This window comes from Pangasianodon hypophthalmus, chromosome 8 (genome assembly GCF_027358585.1).
Source record: "Pangasianodon hypophthalmus isolate fPanHyp1 chromosome 8, fPanHyp1.pri, whole genome shotgun sequence".
In the NCBI taxonomy this organism is placed as follows: domain Eukaryota; kingdom Metazoa; phylum Chordata; class Actinopteri; order Siluriformes; family Pangasiidae; genus Pangasianodon; species Pangasianodon hypophthalmus.
Window position 1 is genome coordinate 22041950 of NC_069717.1, and position 22238 is coordinate 22064187.

Genomic DNA, 22238 nt, shown 5'->3' on the forward strand with positions numbered 1-22238 from the left:
CATCCAGTGATTCCGCCATGTTTTCTTACTGAAACAACACTCCAACTCAAACTCAGAGCTCAAAGAAAATTCCGAGTTTCCTACTCGTAATTACGACTTCTGCGGTGTTTTTCATGTACTTTCAACTCGTAAATACAGTAAAGTAAGTTCACTCTGTAAAGAGCAAGAGCTCCCTGAATATCTGGATATTCAGACTATTTTATGACTCATCCTCCTGTTCATAACAATTACTTCTCCTGAGTCATATACAGGTATTTAAAAAAAAAGATTAAATTAAACTAATGTTATGTTTTCGTGTAAAAATGTAACTTTTATTACTACTCCAATCAGCCATAACATTATGCCTAATATTGTGTAGATCCCCCTTGTGCCTTATCAGTCATTTAGTGCTGGCTTGAATGAAGTGTTGCACAGTATTAAAAGAAGATGCCATGGTAGATCAACCAGCTTACATGCTGAATCATTGTAGCTCATCTTCTTTTTATACAGCAGCCTTATTAATTACTTAATTTACGGATTTATTCGTCTTAATTTACTGATTTATGTTAGTTTGCTTTCTTTCCCATTTAATATTTCTTCAGTTAATACACAAGCAATTTAAACTTGACAGCATAATCCACACATAAAAGTGCAGTAACTCATCACTCATTATGTGATTTGACACCCATCAGTTATGTTAGTCTTTTTATAATTAAAAAAAACACATCCAACACAACTAGTTAATACATGTATATTTTAAAAAAAAGCTTTCGTTGACAAGACACTGAGGTCATTAGTTTCTCTGCAATGTACATAAATGAGTTAACTTCAAAAAAAAAAAAAAAAAAGGATTACTTGCTTGCTTTTAGTCTCTGGCAGATAAATATGTATTTCTAAGCCACAACATTTATACGCCATCTTGGTACAGCATTTAATAAAATGCATTAACTATTCCATGCATTATATACAAAAACAAAGTTGAACATCTCATTGCCAGAGAAAATAAAACGGTGTAAAATAGACATGCATTCATTTTAATGAAATTACATGTAGTATAAATCTCATTGAACATGATATCACAACAGCGATTAAAAACAGTCTGACTGGGTTTTAAACCCAAATATTTAGGTAGGCTTTTATACAGTACATATACATTTCTGGTATGTAGATATTCATCTCCTTATGTTTGAAGTTCACCCTAAAAGGGGTACATAGATGTATTTCACACTTTCATATAATATTCATAAGTGCATGATTGTACTTTGAGTACGTTTCACAGAAGACAGCTGTCATGATTTCATATGGCAGAAAACACACTGAGCCACAACGGCTTGTTTCTAATGAATAAATTAAAACATAATGGAACACTAACTGTGTGCAACCTGCTGGTACAATGGAGCTCACTACATTATTTACCGCAGTCACCGATCAGAATTCTGAGGAGTGATCTTAGATCGTTCTATAACATCAGACTAAAATCAAAATATTAAGAGTTAATGGAAAAGAGTGGAACTGATATATAATGAGGAATCATTCAAATAAATACAACTGAACAGGTAGAAGGATGGAGGAAATATTATAACAGTAAGTGAAGAAAGCGTGATGTCCAGGATAAGTGCATCATCCTTTTATATGCTGATTGTCTGAACAGCAGAGGTGTTGTTTTGTAAATCAATACCAAGATCACTGGAGTTGTAGATTCAGAGCTCACATATATCAGGTATCTGCATGACCTACATTAAGCCTAATCTGTGGCTTAAATCTTTTATTAAAAAAAAAAAAAAAAAACTTAAATTTTCAATAATAGATCACCACTGACATTGCAATTTAGTGCAACACTAGGCTTAATGCACATCTGGGAAATTGATCCTAGAAGTAATAGTGCCTGTTTATCAGGGTCTCCTCTTTCTCTCTCTATACGTGTGTGTAGATATATATATATATATATATGTAAGAATATTCAATACACTATGGAAGGCAAAAAAAAGATCCTAGATTAGACCCAGGACCCTGGGTCACAAAGAGACCCATGCAACTCTTTTGCATAAGAATTCATGATGAGGTTGTTTTCAGGATCAGAAGTGAACACTGACGGATTTCCATTACACTACCAAAGCGCTACTACAGTTCATTGATGAGGAGTCAAATCCTTAATACACAGATCATAAATAATACAAAAGCGTGCGTATGGTACGTTCTGACTGGAAAACAAGTGCTTAAAAGTAGCTGATTGACTTTTTTTCATTTTCAGAAAAATAAAACAATATTGAGTTTCAAAACTCTAAGTCCCATGATGCATCACTCTTAGAGAACTAAAATGCAAACCATATTAAGTAACATTCAGTCAGACAGTATCACTGTTACGGCTCTTTGTCAGGAAAATGAAATGCTCGACGCAAGGGGGAAAAACTGATGGTCCTAACTTTTGCATTGCTTTGCAATGAAGGCAAGTGATGATGGGAGATTGTAGGATTTCAGTCTTCATCTGTAGCTCAAAACAAGCCACTCTGGAGTCATGCTGTAGGACCACTGATTTGGCTGTTGTAGTCGGCGGTCTCCATTTTGAGGATGTACGGGATGATGCTGTCGATGGGCACGTTTCCGATTAGCCCGGTGAAGAAAAGTTCTTCCGTTATGCTGGAGCTCATCAGACGCAGCGCTGGCAGACGCATCAGGGTTCGCGCCAGTCTGCCAATTCAGAGGAAGCAATTAATAAGGAAAAGAGTAAAGGCAGAGGGGTGAACAAGATGATGAAGATCAACGTACAGACCTGTAAGTGTCATCTGGATAAGTCTTCTGTACGTAATCCTGCAGCTCCATCTGCGCTTTCTCCTGAAACTTCTCGATCTGGCTGCAGCTGTTCAGGCCTGGGTGGTCTTAAAGAGTGAAGGAGAAGTTTAAGCTTTGTGTTTTCTTGGTAACATGACAAGCATTTTTTGGTCTTATTAAGTTCAAGATAGAGAAATGTTACGCTGATGAGTGAATGACTTTTTTTCCTAACATGTTTTGCAGACATTCCACAGCACTAAATGTGGATATAAATGAATAAAAAGTCTTTGCCTGTGGTGTAATAGGAATATACACTTCAGGACAGAACAGCACATCTCCTTACATAAGAACTGAGCAGTTTAAGTAAGGAAGAGACATTGGTATGTGGGTTAAACTTTAAATAACACTATGACATATTCACATTATTAAATTGGTTTTAATTAATACAGTTTTATTCTTTTATTCAATAATAAGGTCAAACATACATTTCAAATGAGATTAACAGAAATTCAGCCCACTGAAATGTCAGTCAGTCAACATCTAATTATTATTAGAAAGAACAAAAACAGACAATAAAAATGTGGTATAAAAGTTGAGTAGATTTTCATTCCCGTCCACTATACAGGTATTCAGTTGGACAAGTTATTGTTCCTCTATGACCATGGTACTACACACAATACAATACAAATACCATGGACAAAAAACAATATAAAGTGCAAAAAAGTGCACAGTCTACTATGCTGATATTTTCGCTGTCTGATATTTCAGTGCATTTTGCTGATTGGGTATCCAAACACCTCACTGTTTCTGAAAAATAAGCAAGATCCAAAAATGCCAGTTGTAATTCTTTGGCCCGTGTAGGAAGAGTGTCAGGAACATGTGTTTACCTGGACTGAAGAGGACGATGGCTTTCAGGTAGGCATACTCATAGCCGTCCGTCTCCAGCTTGGCCATGCTGTTACAGAACTCCTGCAGCTTCCAGATGTGCTCCATCACCAACTTCACTCGTTCACCAGACAGCTTGTCTTTAAGTAACGAAAGAGTGATTAGTTACTGGAACATTAAGGACTGTCACATTTCTCCATCATAAAAATGACAAACAATTTTTCCTTTTAAACCAAAAGCTCCTACTTCTCTTGGGGCATTATAGAGCTAACATACCCTCCTGTATGCTGCTCTGCAGATGGTTGACGATGGCAGCCAGGATGGTGGAGAGGCTCATGACCTGAGCACACTGCGCCAGCCCGAGAGTGAACAACTCGTTCCAGCACGCCCGTACCAGAGATGTGTTACACTCCTGCCTGCAACACACAAACGCATATACATATATAGAGACACACGCTCAAGAATGAGATGCAAGGGCTCATCAACTGAGCACAATTACACACAATTACAGATGCTCAGCATGTAGTGGCTTACTTTCAAATACACTGTTGTTAAAGTTGGAGAAATAAAAAAAGAAATGCATAGTTTTTAAACTACTCTGGTTTAAACATAGGCTACTATAGCCTTTGTTAGGGCCGGGCGATATGACAAAAATATCACATCATGATACATGTAAACATTTCTACAATACACAATATGCATCATGATATATACTGTATATATGTATAGATTTGCTAAGAAACTGCCAGCAAAACAGTAGAAACCCTAAAACTGGGTTCGAGAACACTTTTGTTTCATGTCTATGAGAATATATTAATTAAAACTGAAAAGGGAAAAATTCTAATATTTATAATAAATTCTACTATTAAGTTTAAAAAATTACAATTAAAATTCTTTACATTTTAGCACTTTAAAGATTCAATACAAAATGTTAACATTAAATCAGCTGCATCCAATCAAAGTTTGTAATTCTTTCAAATAAAAATGAGTCAGAAAATATATCAATACCTGCGATATCTCAGAAAAGTGGATTGTGACATAACTGATCACAATATCAATTATATTTTTATACTGGCCAGCCCTTTCCTCGGTTACGTTTGTTTTAATTGTCGCCCACCTCTTTACTGTGGCAAGACGTGCTTCATTTTCTGAGTAGTTATTTGTAAATGACAAAAATGAGGTAATCTCAGTACGTGTGAATAAACTCTAAATCTACATATATGTACAGTCATCCCAGTTATACACGGTGCAATTTCAGCGGTCTTTAAAGATTGTCACGCTGTACGAGATACCGATGAAATCCTACCCGAATTCTATAACAGACTGTGAGATAATATGTGTTCATCCTGTCAGATTCCACGATGAATATCCTCTAATGATAGACCTGGGATTAAACAAAATTACTACATTCTGCTTATGTCATTAATCAGTGTGAGCCAGGCTGAAACAAGTCTGAATAAAGGAAACATTCCTTAAAGTGAGCTTGAGGTTATGAGGTTTTATATGTCCATTAGCATGTTTTCTTTAAGTTTCACCATCACCACTACCTTATTTGTAGCTGTTCCATGAGCATGGCATCATCCTATGCCGTCCTGCTATTGTTTGCTTTTAGCCGAGGGTCATAGCAGCGCTCACACTCTGAGACTTTAACCAAAGATTTCTCACACTGAGAGAACTTTGTCATCAGCTCCCTCTGATTACTAAATCAGGCACTGATGAGCACGGCACATCATGTGTTCTTTTATAACGTGCAATATTTTTTATAATGTGCAATGTACTAACTGCTGTCCACTTGTAATCTCATCACTCAATATGGATATTAATACCAGGTCTGAACAGAGCCAAAAACACATACAGTGACTCTCACCCAAGAGCTAGGAAGGCTGGGATGGAGCGTGCCCAGTGCATGGAGAGAAACAGCAGACGGGACGCAGACTCGCAAATATAATGGACATTGAGATACTCAGGCATCGGACTGGGCATTGTCAGCTAGAGAGGGAAGGACACAGAGACAGAGATTCGTACACTCTTCCTTTCTGAACTGTTAAGGCTGGTTTATACTTGTGCGTTTATGCGTATTTGCTTCATGATTTATAAAGTGTGGGGGTATTGTGCTATGCATTAATCACTCTTTGGGTTTGGTTGCTTTTGTGGAATCATTTTGATGAGACATTGTGACCCTAATTTAACATATATATTAATCAAGGATTTCAGAGGAATATTGCCAATATAATTCTTTAATCTGATAGCAAATATGGCATCAGGCCAATGTGGCACAATAACAAGCATGAAGCTCTGATGTGCAGCACGATAAGAGAGAGAGAGAGAAGCAAGAGAGAGAGGTGTCAATCTGCAGCTTTGCTCATCAGTGTGGGCATGAAATGAATGTTCATACGTAGCTATATTTACACTATATACTGTATATTAAACTAAATATACATGTATAGAGCTACTTAATTATACATAAAAAGCTATATATAAAAGGTTTTGGTTGATGATAGTCAGCTAGTTAAAGTGTTGGGGTAGTTAACAAACATAGGTGAAAGTTTGTTAGTAAAAGAACTAGACAGAAGAACTGTGTCAGAAATGGTATGCAGTAGGGGGTTATTATACTGTATGTTCTCTTTTATTATGCAATATCCACGCTCGTCTTTGACTCTTCTTTTTTTGTAGAGAAAATCTGAAAAATTACAAACTGTTCTCTACCTGCATGCTTCTAATAGATAACAGCATAGTATCAGTGATTTAAAGCATGCAAAACTTGATTAAATCCACTACTTCACACTACTCCATCTGCATTCATTCTGCACTCATTCTCAGGTTTTCATGTTCAGGTTACATGCTATTATGGCAAACACCTGTTGTGTTCACAAATACGCACACGCAGAAGTATAAACCAGTCATAGAACCAGTCATGGTTCTATGTCATAGCCATCAGAGTAATCAGTCATGTGACCAGTAAACTTTTTAGGGCAAAATTCTGTCACAGGTAATTTGGTTTAATGGGGTAGCTAGCAGCAATTACCATGTGAGACTGAGCGCATATATAAGAAATTTAAAAAAAAATGTATGCTGCAGGTCATAACTATGGAAACAGGCAGTTAATATATAATATAAAGAAATTGACCTTAAAATAAGGTAACATACACACACTGTTCACTTGCTGCCTAATATATCCCACCCCTTGACTGGTCCATTGTAATGAGATAATCAATGTTATTCACTTCGTCTATCAGTGGGTTTACTGTTATGGCTGATCGGTGTATACACGACGATGCAAGAAATAACAATGCTACCATGCTCTAATAATCTCAGGTTTGGTTCATGTGTAGCCATTATTTTTCATTTATTAGGCCTATTAACAAACTTAGTTCAATAGTTAATAGTTTATAAACACATAACACATGGCAGCGATGTTTTACATGTGTGTTGAGACACACCTTAAAGTTGACGTGTGTGTCCGTGAGCAGAGGACCCTCCACTTCTATAAGAGGCGTGACCTGATCTCTGCTGATGACCTGTATAGTTGCTCCGCCCACACACTCCGCCTCCGACAGGCTCTGCCCCTCCCCCTCCTCATTAGGGTTTAACGCTTTGGCCAGAGTGTCAAAGGCACTGTGTGTGTGTGCACATACACACAAATTTCAGCACAAACATTAACACATTCTGGTAGTATATGCCCTAACAGTACACACACACACACACACACACACACACGTATACCTCCTTTAACTTACACTGTAGGAATTTTTAAAAACAGAAAGGGACACATTCTCAAATATACAGATGCCTTCTCTCTCTCTCTCTATCTCTCTCTCTATCTTGCTCTCACTCTCTTTCTCTCTCTCTCCCTCTCTCTCACACACACACATACACGCTCAGTACCGTGTGATTTCACTAGCGGACTCTTCCTGCTGGCTGGCTGAAATGTCCCCGTCCCCATTATTGAGTGAATCGTTGAGACTGGCTAATGATGTCACCACATTGGCCAGTGTGCCTAAATCCCCATGACCGGTTTCTGTCTAAAGATCAAATCAAATCATCATTAATTCACACAAATTATGTAAATTAACTCAAGATAAGACTTTGTCTTAATAAGATATGACTAATTATTACATTGGTATCCATGACGACAGGTACATAAAAATACCCATCTATAAAAAGATTGTATTGAAAAAGATGTTACCTTGGTGTCTGTTGCTAAGAGTAACGTGCCGTCGGCTTGGATGACAGGTTGCTGGATGTTCACCAGCATCCCGGGGTCCAATAACCCAGAGCTGCAGAAATTATATACAATTTAAACAACCAATAAGGGTATGAGAAATTCCTAAGAACAGTGACTAAGATAAGATAAGACTCAAAATCATTGCTACTCTGTGTCCATCATGGATCTCCACAAATCAAATAAAGAGCTTCAAGACATGAAAACATGCATCTGTCAATCTGACTTTGAAAGGGCAGAGATGAAAACCTCTATGGTTAATAATTTAATAATTTATTCAAATTGCAAAAATCTACATAAGAGCTAATGCTAACTTTCTTTAAGCAGCTCCACACTTAAAGAAAGGTATAAGAAATAAAAACGTATCTATCATCTTGTGTATAGAATATTTGTTTTGTTTTTTGTGATATGAGTAGATTCTGAAGTTTGTGACTTTTTGAGTGGTGGTACAGAATGGACCGCAACATAAGGTATGCCTTTGTGTTTTAGAGACTAACAGTGTTAAGCAAAGTGTATACTTTGGGTTTAGAAGTCAGCTTGTGTTACCGTGTGCCGTCTTTGTCTGTGATGAAAGTCGGCGTTGCTATTAGGGGACTTCGCAAATCTTTTCGGATGTAGATCTTTTCAGTTGAGGCAGCACAATTAGCAGGTTTTTCTCTGGGCAGGTCTAATGGCTTCCTCTCACTTTGTACAGCTGCAGTATCACACACAAACACACAGAGCCAGGTCAACTACTTCAACAGAATATACACACATACTTATTATTGAAATCAGTGAGTCTGGGCCAGTATTGTTCTAAGCAATAATAGTAATCGTTATTCATACATATCACACACACACACACACACACACACATACACACATTTGCAGATCATTTCAAACTATCAAACAAAAAAAAAAAACACAGCAGGGATAATTCCTCAGTTTAACATTGCATCATATGTGTGCATGTTTTGTTACTTTTCATACACTTGTGTGTAGCTTTATGTCAATATATTTCAGTGCATGGAAAAAAAAACTCTGATGAAAGTGCAAGTACAGTATGTGTAAAAAAAAAAAAAAAAAAAACACCCACACTCCATCTTCATGCCCATCTCGAGGCACTTCCTGAGGCGGCAGAACTGGCAGCGGTTGCGGTGGTGCTTGTTGACCACACAGTCTTGGTTGCTGCGGCAACTGTAGGTCAGACTCTTCCTGACACTTCGCTTGAAGAAGCCCTTGCAGCCTTCACAGCTAACAGCTCCATAGTGCCTCCCTAAACACACACCAACACAGATGTATTAAATGTATTACACAGGTGTAAGTAAACTTGAAAGAGTGTGCAAAGTGCTAGTGTAAATGTGTGTGTGTTTTTACCTGAGGCTTTGTCTCCGCACACGACGCAGTACTCTACAGGCTGCGGTCGGCCCACCTCGCCTCCTTTACCCAGAATCCTCTCCACTGAGACTGCATCTGTGACAAACTGCACCACCACACAAGGGGAAAAGTCACCGTCTTTGCTTAACCCATCATCACACTTAACACCTCAACTGAGTTACCAGTTATTATAATGGGACCACTTCTGACCAGATATAATTTGTGTAATGGATTATTCTCAGCACAGCCGTGACTACTGACATGGTAGTGTCATGACAGTGTGTGTGTGTGTGTGTGTGGTGCTGATACGAGTGTATCAGGGGCAGCAGTGACACTGTGATGTTTAAAAACCCCAGAAATCCTGCTGTCCCAATATCTCACACACACATTACCATGCCGCTATCATGTCAGTGTCACTGCTGTCTTACAAATAGTCCACTACCCAAACAATATCTTGTCGGAAGTTCTGTGTTGCTCGTTTTCCATTGATGCTGACAAACAGGTAAGTTCTATACACTGTGTGTACGTGTGTGTACCTGTATTCGACCAGGTACCAGGCTGTCAGCTGTGGTGAAGATGAGCTGTTTCGTGCTGGGGCTGCTGGGGGACGCCAGGATGACTTTGCCAGTTGCCGTTCCATCATGAGCAGCCAGGATAAACTGCTGCTTGGGCACATTGGCCGGATCTACAGCTGTCACAATCTGGATCTTCTGTCCCGTCTGCTGATCCGTCACAATCTGAGCAGGAGGATCAGAAGCATGCTATTAGTATGAACAACCTCTCTCTTCAGTGCTTTTGCGATTAGTGCTATTATGTGCAAAGAACAGAGTTCCCCTACATTTTAGAATTCATTTGCCTTTTTCAAGATATACTGCAAGTGTGGCAGCCTGAGAAAATGCTTCACATTTGACATTTCCAAATATATAGTTCTGAAAACTATAGACCTTCCTGAACTGAAGCATGTTTTCCTGTTTGTAAAGTTTAAGCATTTTGAAGTCTGGTTAAGCACAAAAGTGAAAAAGGCAACACCAACACACTTCTAAAACTGCTGCTATTTATTGATTTCATCTGCAATTAATTTAACATGTGATAACATAATACATTTAGAAATCAACATGAAAGCTGTCTATCTTTACAGCAGAATTTATTCATAGACTATTCAAAGGTCCTGTCCATCCAGCAGTCATTCCATGTTTAACAATATTATTGTTATCCATGTTTAATCACAAGGTTTAATGAAATATTAAATTCTATGTGTACAGGCTTACTCACTGTAAGACACCAGTGTGCTGGTTAAGCTTTCATTCAAATTCCACACCAAAATAATCAAACAGACTAACCAAAGTTTTGATTGAGGTCAAAATTCCAATTCTGCAGTCTCTTAATTAGCTCTCCTTTGCGAAAGAGGTTCTACCTCAGTGGGATTCTCCTGGTAAGATGAAGGTAAAACAAATACATTTAGCTAAAACTAACCCTGTGATGAAAGGGTTTTCAACTAAAATGTGTGGCCCAGCAACGTAAGATTCCTTGCGGATGCTGGCAAAGGTCCGATAAGCAACGAACATGCCTGAATGGCGAAAATGGTTACCTTTTCATCCTTAACCTAAGTGATTAGTTGACCAACAATAAGACAATTTGAAGTTGTTATATTTTGTTTTCTAATGGTGCTTCACATTACCACTTCAAACTAATGCAATGGAGGTTTCTGTTTTTATGTTTTCCCACAATTATTATTTGTGATTGTAGCTTGCAGCAAATCATAGGTGGTTCTAAACGGTGTCCCAAAAGTCTCTATACATAGGGGAAATTAACACTATTTAGCAAAATGTCTTCAAAAATACTTAGTTTATACACACACACACACACACACATATATTAGTTATAATTTATATGTAAATATATAATTTATAAATTATATATATAATAGTTATAATTATAATATATATATAATATATAATATAATATTCTCCAGATAATCAGGTTGTGATGGACATGCATTTTAAAAAAAGTGTTAATTTTCCCTAGACTTTTGGGACACCCTGTACAGTATTTCCAAAAATATAAACAAATTGGCCATTTAAACCATTGTGAATGTGATCAGTGTAAAGCATTTCCCGAAGATGAACTGAATGAATGCAGGATGCGTCACATTGAATGCCACACACTCCCCTGTACATTCCCTTGTTAATGAACGTGACCTTTCTTTACACCACATATTTGAAGCACATTTCTGTGCTTTTTTGTCCCGATGCACACCTCTACTCTGGACAGAGGAAAGGTAGCTGTTTTGAATGTGAAGTGGAGAATAAATGCATGCTGTTAAGGCTTCTTCCAGGTAAATAATTTTCATAAACAAGTGTGATTGGCCACAACAGAGGTAAATGGGAGTCACTGAACTACAGACAGTTTTTTCAGCTCTACTACAGGAAGTCGAGTGACTTCCTCCAATCTTACATATTTAAAAGAAATATATGAGCTAAGACGGAAATATGTTCAAACGTGCCATTTCACTTCCCTAAAAGCCCATCTTTACGCTTTTCCAGCACTTTACTAATATTTCCCTGACATTTTATCCACTTCTACCCACATTCCTCCCATAACCTGAAAACAAGTCTACACAATCCCAGATTTTCCAGGACACATGAGAACCTTGACTTATTTTATTCTATTAACTATAAATGTGACACATGTATGTTTGTGTTGTCTAAATAAAAGTCATGTACCTGGATTCTCTGTGGCGTGGTGACAGAGGAGTCAGTGGAGATGATCTGAATGCGCTGTGGAGAAGCACTCATCACCGGGCTGTCTGTAGGAGATGCCTGCGTCTGCAAGGCACACAAACACCCTTGGACATTTAAATCACAACGTGCATATCACACACACTGAGCAAATAAGAGAATAGGGGCAAGATGTCCTCTCGTTAAACTCGTCCTTTGCGGGTCAAGTGCCGTGTTTCCATGGAGACCAGTCGTGCAATACAAAGACCCACAAAGAGCTGCGTAAACACACACTGGTGACTTTCACACAAGGTAGAAGAAAATGTATTTTCCCCAAAGAATCTTTTTTCAAATTTAATAAATCATATTTTAATGTGATGTCAAATGCTAAACAGTCAAATACCAGACATGATATTGTTGGCTTCTGGTGTGTGGATTCTCTGTTCACCGTTTCCTTGATAATTTGGAACACTTACACTTTCGTAACTTATACCCAGAAACAAGCATGATTTCTCAGAGACAGTTTAAAGAGGAAATAATGCAACAAAGCAGATCATGTGTCTAGTTGATAAAACAGATCTGCTCTTAACCACTAACATCTCTCTGGCTATTATGGTTGTATTCTGCAACTGAATTTTTTTTTCATTGCACCTGTAGCATGTAATAGAGTTGTGCATCGGGACTGAAATCCCCAAAGACCCAAAAAAAAAAGTCACAGGAGCACTCTCATGCAGGTGGTGAGATATGAAGCTCACTGGACAAAGAAAGGCCACGTTCATTAACATGGGAGGGATTGGGCAAACTTTATGCTGGAGGCTGTGGGATTAGTCAAACTTTATGCTGGAGGGGGTTGAATTGGTGAAACTGTCTACTGGAGGGGGTGGGATTGATCAAACTTTCTTCTGGAAGGGGTTGAACTGATGAAACTTTCTGCTGGAGGGGGGTGGGATTGATCAAACTTTCTGCTGGAGGGGGTGGATTGGGCAAACTTTCTTCTGGAAGGGGTTGAATTGATCAAACTTTCTTCTGGAGGGGGTTGAATTGATCAAACTTTCTGCTGGAGGGGGTGGGATTCATCAAACTTTCTTCTGGAGGGGGTTGAACTGATGAAAGTTTCTGCTGGAGGGGGTGGGATTCATCAAACTTTCTGCTGGAGGGGGGTGGGATTGGGCAAACTTTCTTCTGGACGGGGTTGAATTGATGAAACTTTTTGCTGGAGGGGGTGGGATTGATCAACCTTTCTGCTGGAGGGGGTAGGATTCATCAAACTTTCTGCTGAAGGGGGTGGGATTGGGTGGAATTGGGCAAACTTTCTTCTAAAGGGGGTGGAATTGATTAAACTTTCTTCTGAAGGGGGTGGGATTGATCAAACTTTCTCCTGGAGGGGGTGAAATCGATCAAACTTTCTGCATGAACAAACAGGATCAGACTTTCTGCTGAGGGGAAGGAATTAGTCAAACTTCCTGCTGGAGCAAGAGACACTGATCAAAATTTTTGTTGGAGTGAGAGGGATTAATCAAACTTTTTGCTGGAGTAGTCAGTATTGATCAAACTCTCTGCTAGAGCAGCTGGGATTGATCAAACTTTTTTGTTGTTGGAACAAACAAGATTGGTCAGACTTTCTGCTGGAGGGGGCAAGATTAGACAATTTTTTTTGCTGGAGAGAGAGGGATTAGTAAAACTTTCTGCTGGAGGGGGTGATATTGATCAAACCCTTTGCTGGAGCAGGAGAGACTGATCAAACTTTCTGCTAGAACAAATGGGATTAGTCAAACTTTCTGCTGGAGCGAGAAGGACTGGTCAAAGTTTTTTGCTGGAGTGGGTGGGATTGCTGCAGTGGGAGGGACTGAAACTTTCTTCTGGATAGAACAGGATTGGTCACACTTTCGATCTCAATCCATTCATATAATCAAAAAAACACATCCTGGATAAATCTTCTATTTCAAGAAATAACAAGATGGGACAATATTGATTAAGGTACACTTTAAACAGAGGCTCATGTCTCACTCAGTCTTACCCTCACATTTACACAAAGGTCACTCACCTCGGCTACCTGCTCAGTGGTCACTATCTGCTGAGCCAGCATCGCCAGGTTGGTTGTCATGCTGATATAAGGTCATTAGCAGTGTCTTACTGGAGCAAGGCCACTGCTGCATCTGTTATGACCAGCTGGACCTGTGCACCACATGAACAACACATCAGACTATGATATGACAAACAGTACACTGCATTCATACAGCTGTGTACTCAGAAACACTCACTGACATTGGTTAGGATGCTCACAGTACACCATTTAAATTTATTAAATTTATTTAGTACCAGTTTTTAGCCAACATTGGGGTAACTATAAACAATACATTGTGCATATAACTAGTTAACTATGTCATTGGATTAAAGGAACAGTTGGTAATTTTAGAGGCTCCTTTTGCCTTATTATTTAGATTTATTCATAATATATGTTAAGACTAATAAGCTACCAAAACCAATGGCAATATTACAAATTAGAGTTTCTGAAATTGCATATGTGACTATTTTGGATTTACGAACACTTAAAAATTGCAGCAAAATTGCAAACTGCACCTTTAAGCTGACACACTATACCAGTCATTCTCAAAATGGAGCCAGATTATTATTTTATATGTATAAATAAAGATATATATATATTATTATTATTACAGGGCTGAAAACCACAACTTACCATTACCAAAGGTATTACATTTAGGGGTCCAAGCACCAAAGTCTAGCTCAGACCTAATGTGTTACTATAATATTATGAACCGACCTGAAATTAAATGTAGCAAATAACAAACGTCAACACGAGTTTTTTTTTAACCATTCAAGGAAAAACACTTAAATTATTGGTGAAACTATGTGTGCTTCACTGAAGGTAAGTTATGGGCAACAGCGTAGACAGCATGTGTGCACGCTGACCATTTAGTAAATCATCAGTGCTATTAAAGTTTGATTTCGAATACATATTTGGGATACTACTGTAGCAGCCTGCCACATCACATTCCAGTCTCCCAAGTTTGGTATCATCTTACACATTTACAGGAAAGGCTTTTTTTTTTTTTTTTTTTTTTTTTTAAACAGGAAATGGCACCATGCCCTCCAGGTCAAACTGAGTCATTACACATCAATATTCAGTTACTTTATGGAGTATGAAGGTAGAGTGTATTGTTTTAAAGGTACAGTAAATTATTGAAAAGATACAGTTAATTATATTAAGGATGTAGGACATTATTGTGAAGGCACAGGGCATTTTAAGGTACAGTGCTCTATATTAAGGATACAGTACATTATTTTAAGGGTACATTACATTATTTTAAGAGTACAGTAACTTATTTTAAAAGTACAGTACATGCTAATGCCCTTGTAATACACTTCTGCAGGTTATACACAAGCAAGCTGTCATTTTTTAAAAAGGCTATATATTATATTTTAATCCATATAAGTTATTTGTCCTATTGATTTGATGCTCCTCCTGCTCTTGAATGCTGCATCTGCACTGAGCTACTGAACCTAAAATGATGTTGCAGAGCATCTATGGGGTCCCAAATGCAGTTTTTAAAGCAAAATTTGTCCTTGACTCTATTTTTAAAAAGTTCATTAGGTGTTGTTTTATTGTAAATCTGTACTATGACAGCAAAGAAGCTGCAGAAATCCTCATACTCCTCTCAGAGGGGCAAAAAGGCACAAAATGGAGAATCTGGCGGAATGCCAAAATAAGGACACTCAAGTATTACATGCAGTTTCTTTAAATCAATTTGAAACATTTGTTTTTTTATCATCAGGGGTTAATTCATGCAGTGTCTGTCGGATTGTCAACGGAGTCGTGTATCCTATATATTCAGGTCGGGCGGGGAGGGAAAAAAAAAAAAAAAAAAAAAAAAAAAAAAAAAAACACCCACTGTCCCGAGATGGCAAAGGTAAAAGGGTCGCCTCATTCCCCCACCCATATTGCGACAAATCCCGCCCCCTGCGATGGGATTTGTCAGTATTATCCCGACTTCTGCGGTTGCATTGGCTACTAGACTGTCCAATAGGCAGATAGCTTGTAATAACCAATAGTGCCGCAGAAATTTGGGTTTGCCGAAATACGGGTAGAAAAATGAACGTTAGAGTCGAGTTCAGCTGCACACCAATACAGTTAGCCTACTAGCTAACAGGCTAATTCTCGGTCTTCTTTGTCGCGCGCATTTTTCGTATAAAATTCCAGCTACAGTCTGCATGAGTGTTTGTTTGTAAATTGACAGCAGCTGAGGAATATGTGTAAAAAAATGGCAGAATGTGGTCGACACGCTTTTATTTTCAGTCGGCGGATAAGGAATGTGCGGTCCGACAGCACGGCACGGCCTGCCGTTGAGCCTCGGTGCCGGGCTGCTTCCCCGCTCAGCTAAACGACAGAAAAACCGTTTTTATCTTGCCCATTTTAAACAGCGTTCATGGTCGCGGGAAGCACAAAAATAGAAATATGGCTTACCTGTGACGCTAGTGAACGTAGTTTTACAGTCGTTACGGTTAATACAAATGATTTGTTATTGTTTTTCTCCTGTGAAAGGTCATAGTTCGTGACCCCGTTTCGGCCTGCTGGGAGTTTTTTCTCTTCCTCCGTGTCGCGCGCTCGCTCTGCCCCCCTTTTTCTCTGCGCTCGCGCGCACCAGCCACGACGACCAGACGGCGCTGGCGTCATCGCGTCTGCCTCCTCACGCGCGCGCTGATTGGTGGATTTCCACATTGAGTTTTTAATACCGCTTTGTGTGTGTTAAATAATCATGTCAGAGTAGTGCGCTACCCGTGGCGACCTGATAATAACCTCTGGTGCTCTCATTTGTTTTCGCTGTTATCAGTAACGGTTTCAGTTAATGCCCGCACAGTGATGTAATGCCTGTAAGAAATGTTGGTACATCAAACAAAGCACCAAATACATTAAACTACCAAAGCATTCCCTGCTGAAAGCCCCAGCTTAGTCTGAGCAGCTAGCAGCTGCCATGACACAGGCCCAGCTGCTCAGCCTGCTCATCTGTACCAGCTGGTAGAAAGAAAACAGGTTCTGAATTACTGCTAATGCAACATCATAGACGTTATCTGCAATCAGATTCAATCTCAGACGTTTACTGATCAGATTAGAGAAGATTCAATTTTATTTGTCACCTATACAGTTATATGTGCAAGGAAAACCTGGCCTACTCCTCTTTAGACTGTGCATTTAAATACTAAATTAAAAGATCAGAAATGAATAAGAAATAAGAAATATATGTACAGTAATGTGCACAAAAAATGGATGCACAAAATATGCAGTGTGTTACGTATATAAAATAAGCAGTAATATGGAGAAGAAGTAATACAGAAGTTGGGAAATAACTCCCAGCTGGCTAACACAGTCTACCAGCTTGAGCAGCTCAGTCTGTATTTTGGCAACTACTAGCTCATGATGAATTTTTCTTAAGTTGTGACATCATTAGCATACAATTACAGTAGTACACTTGAGTTTTTTTTTTTTTTCCTTTTTAATAAATTGTATTTGGTATCTAAAAATGACATCATAATAAACACACACACACACACACACATATATATAGCACACATATTGTGTGTGACATTCTCTCTCTCTCTCTCTCTCTCTCTCTCTCTCTCTGTTTTAATGCCAGACTTTTCTTTTTAAAAAAAAAAAATTATCAGAGAATGTACTGTATAGGCCAACTCTCTCTCTCTCTCTCTCTCTCTCTCTCTCTCTCTCTCTGTGTGTGTGTGTGTGTGTGTGTACAGACAACACAAGGGGGTGCATAATATAGAACAGCCAATAGGAATCAATAAAACATTCTAGGCCTCTTTTCCATTTTGCCCTCAAATCAATAAAGTCCTAATAAAAGATTAGAAGTTTCTTTGAGACTGGCAAAAAAGAATCACAGAGGATATGCATGACATTAAAAAAAAAATCTTGCACATAATTTGCATACTGATAGACAGCAATAAATGATAATGATGACAGCAATAAGAGTGCAATCACGCGTAATAACCTGCAATAAAAGGCGTGAAGAGGGCTTCATTCTCAGCACAGCGATGCAACACTCCACCGCTAGATGGCGCCTGAATACACAAAAAAATGCAGGCTACAACAACAAATTGTGCTTTGAGTAACCGCACATCTTCCTGCTATTTTTTGGAGGGTTTATACACGTTTCCTGTGTCTCTTACAAAACCAGAACGACGACAGATGCGTTTGAGAAGAGTCCTGGCCACTGAGCTGACACACTGACTGTGTTTATATTCTAGGCTGGTTTTGTGGAATTGCACAGTGGAGACGAGGAGATAACAAGTTGCAGTCTGAATAACGGGACGGATGTGTATGTGTGTGTCGGATGTTTCAGAAAGATAAGGTGTGTCTCACTGAGCTGATCTTCTAACAAACCCTAGAAATGTTTGTAGATGTTGATGGTGATGTTGGTGTTTGTTTACAATCGACCTGAATGATATATAAGATACATAGAATATAAAGAATGAACGTTTTTTGTTGTTGTTGTTGTTTTTTAAATATATTAGGTGTTAGGTGTTAATTTAGCTAGTATGGATACAACACCCAGTAATAAAAAAACGTTATTTTTATTATTAATATTAATTTAAAATTTTTATTATTATTTTTAATTTTTTTTGGATGTATGTATATATATAGCTAATGGTTTTGGGCGAATGTAATTTCCGGTGACGCGGTTAAACTTCAGGATTTCCTCAGAACACCAGTTCTGATAAAACTTAGCTACGATATTGTATTTCCAATACAATTGAGAGTCTATCTCCAAAATAAGACTTAACTGAAACTGTTTTTTTCTCTCTAGTTCATTCCTGTCAGTCTGTTATGTTTATGTGAAATGGAAATGGTGGTATAAACAAGACCAAGATGCTAGTTTCCAAATGTAGCCACATTATTTTATCTGGTGACCTTTAAGTCGAAATGTTTGTCATATTAAACCCACAAGATGATAGTGTAGCTGTATGTGTGTACCTGATTTCTTAAATCTGAGAACCCTTTACTGGATTATTGTTCACCAAATTGTTTCTTTTCTTTTCTATACAGACAGATCTTCGTGTTGAAGACATGCTGATGCTGTTATTTGCCTGTGCAAATGTTTTTAGGCTCTTTTGAGTGTAACCTTCAACACAGAACACTTCTTCCCAGCATTAGAAAGAGAAGTGAAACTGCGTGTTAAGAAGTACAGTATAAAGAGAAGCATTTCTGATGGTTTGGGGCTGAACTTGCGTCTGCAGGAATGGTGATCCGTGGTCTGTGGGTTTGTAAAATCCGTTTGGTGAAGCACTTTGGGCTGGCCCAAGTCCTGTGCCTACTGGTCTTTACCTGCCTTTTTGTAACTCTCTTCATCGACTACATTGAGTCATGGGTCACTTCTCTACGAATGAATGGAGTCGGGGGTGGCCAGGGAGGGATTCTTCCTCAGAGCGTGCCCCCTACACGTCCAGAAGAATACCTCCTTATGCCGAGTCCGCTTGTTTGTCAGCGTGCAAAGCCCTATCTCATCACCATGGTGACCTCGGCCCCTGCTAATAAGAAAGCTCGTCAGGCAATCCGTGATACCTGGGGTGGTGAAGTGCAAGTCCGAGGTTATCGGGTCATGACTTTGTTCATGATAGGACAGGTATCAGATACTGTTCTGACCAAACAACTGACAGATGAGGCACGGGAACACGGAGACCTGGTTCAGGGTCGCTTCGTGGACTCTTACGCTAATCTGACCTTAAAGACCTTGTCCATGTTAGCTTGGGCCCGGCGCTTTTGCCCTGAAGCTCGCTTCCTAGCCAAGGTGGATGACGATGTGATGTTCAACCCCAGTGCGTTACTACAGTACATCAACCTTAACTGGGGGGCACAAGAGAGGGAGCTTGAGGAACTCTACCTCGGTCGGGTTCACTTGAAGGTAGCACCGGACCATGATCCAGGCAGCAAGCACTTTTTTCCTAAAGATGCTTTCTCGGGTGCGGTCTTCCCTGATTACTGCAGCGGAACCGCATACGTGCTTTCCCGTCCCGCTGTGCTAAAGCTCTCTCTGGCAGCTGCTGCCTCACCGTTGCCCAAGCCCCTGCCTCCTGAAGATGTGTTTGTAGGTTTGTGTGCCAACACAGCTGGCATCGCTCCCACTCACTGCCCGCTCTTCTCCGGAGGACCACCCATGCCGTATGCACGCTGCTGTTACCAGGCCATGGTGTCTGCCCATCATACTAAACCTGAGGAAATGCTCAACTACTGGGAAGACATGCATTCCAAAGCTCCCTGCTCCTGGGTGGGAGTCCGCTCTTCACTTGGCATTTGTAAATTGAGAGCACTACTAGGATACATGTTATGGCCTACATTATAAACAGAAACCCATGGAAAGTGAAGAAGATTATGCAGTATTTCTTAGACACGCACACACACTTGTACAGGCTGAAGAAGTACATGACGAACTACCATGTATAGTTGTTTTATGTGCCAGTTGTCAAATAATAAATGTCTGTGTTATTTATTACATTCCCTGTACAAGCACTTGATAGTCAAATGTGTTTCAAACACACTTCATAAACTTCACTATAATGTAGTCTGAATTCATAGCTAAATATTTATATTTATTTATAAATATTTAATGTTTTACAAGTAAGGTGTAAAAAATTTTTCTTGATGCAACTGAAGTGAGCTTGCTGGACATGACCACTGTCTTTGAACATTCATATTTATGAGGTTCGATGATAAAAACGACAGTAAACAAATGTGTTTGATTTGAATATTTCCTAAGAAGAAAGATGATGTTTGCAAGAGTACAATGGGCAGCTCTCAAACCTGCTCTTCCACAAGAACATATGGCCTTATGCAACAGAAGACTGAAAGATGAGAATGATTTTGACAAAAGCGTGAATAGTTGTAAGAGTAACTTTTACAAAGTTCAATTGCTATTCTTTATATAACTGAATGCAGTGTGTTTTCACGACGTTTTTTATTGCACGGGCTGATGCACATGGTCAAATGGTCAATGCTAATCGATATGGCTGTAAAGCAAAGCAGAATGTAGGTTATTATAGTTTTGCCCACTATTTATACTCCTTCAGTGTCGCATCTAATAAACCTAAATCATAGCTGGGAGCTCTGAAGTCAGGATTTATAGTTATTTTCAGCGACATTTAATCTGTTTACCCACCAAACAAAGGCACTGAGCTAACACTCAGGGTTGTAGGGCGAAGAGTTGAAGAGAAAGCAAACATTAGCTACATAATTTACATGAAGCAGAGAAGTGTGAAATTATGCAAAAAAAAAAAAAAAAAACCCTGACTACAAAATTCTGTATGTTTATGTGATTTGCTGAGCAAATTCATGAAGTGGGGAGAAAGTGGAACAGGATCAGGTTCCTAAAGTAATACTTGTAAATGCTAGCATTGAAAATTGTAATAGTGGCCAAATTAACATTATGTAATTTGAGGTCTATGCTTATTCCATTCGGGTTTTTTTTTTTTTTTTTGCATTTTACCATCTTTATGAACTAGGACAAAAACAGACAAGAGTTTAAAATAATAATAATAATAATAATAATTCTTCCCATTTATAAGTAGCATGCACTACAACGTTGCTTGTTTCGTACAAAATGGTGAGTGAGAATTCATTTCAAAGCTCTTTGGCAGGTGCTATCTAAAAGTGATACCTCCCAGTTCGACTGTAAATTATCAAAAGATCATGGATTCAGGTAACATATTAAAGGTAAGAAGATTAGGGGAAGAACTTTATTTCAATCAACACACTCATACCCATGGCTCATGGGTGGATCCTGAGTTTGGGTTACGGTCTGTGTGGGTTCCATCCAGGTTCTCCGGTTTCCTCCTACTGGCCAAAAACATGCCAGTAGGTGGATTGGCTATTTTTAAATTACCCCTTGGTGTGAATGTGTGTGTGTGTGCACGCGTGATGCTCTGCGATGGACTGGCGTCCCATCCAGGGTGTATTCCTGCCTCCAGATCCACAGTGACCCTGACTTATTTGAATGAATGAATAACATTGCCAATAATCCATGGGACTGCATATATATATATATATATATATATATATATATATATATATATATATATATATATATATATATATATATATAATGCTTACATATTCCCATGATTTTCATTCATTCTTAGTTATTTTGAGTGATGTATTTATTAAGGCCATAAGAAGAAAATGTCAATTCTCGACATCTTGCCTTTTCTTAATCCATCTATGATTTAACACAGTAGCTAAATGTAACAGAGCAGCTATGAATTCTGTAACTCTGTAAATGTACTGTACC

General features: G+C 38.8%; 2 protein-coding genes across 2 annotated transcripts; one reads left to right on the plus strand and one right to left on the minus strand.

The window, feature by feature from the left end:
• Window positions 1-716: 716 nt before the first annotated feature.
• nr2c2 (nuclear receptor subfamily 2, group C, member 2) lies at window positions 717-17322 on the minus strand. The gene is made up of 15 exons (XM_026925776.3): window positions 16412-17322; window positions 13973-14103; window positions 11935-12036; window positions 9748-9948; window positions 9212-9317; window positions 8931-9110; window positions 8402-8549; window positions 7820-7910; window positions 7519-7655; window positions 7074-7248; window positions 5501-5622; window positions 3910-4049; window positions 3636-3773; window positions 2750-2855; window positions 717-2667 (listed from the first exon to the last, which is right to left on the minus strand). Exons 2-15 carry the CDS (start codon window positions 14030-14032, stop codon window positions 2493-2495), a joined length of 1881 nt encoding a protein of 626 aa, XP_026781577.2. The 5' UTR covers window positions 14033-14103; window positions 16412-17322; the 3' UTR covers window positions 717-2492.
• Window positions 17323-17990: 668 nt separating this feature from the next.
• On the plus strand, window positions 17991-22000 carry b3galt4 (UDP-Gal:betaGlcNAc beta 1,3-galactosyltransferase, polypeptide 4). Its single transcript, XM_026925928.3, has 2 exons — window positions 17991-18308; window positions 19004-22000. Exon 2 carries the CDS (start codon window positions 19197-19199, stop codon window positions 20295-20297), a length of 1101 nt encoding a protein of 366 aa, XP_026781729.1. The 5' UTR covers window positions 17991-18308; window positions 19004-19196; the 3' UTR covers window positions 20298-22000.
• Window positions 22001-22238: the final 238 nt, after the last annotated feature.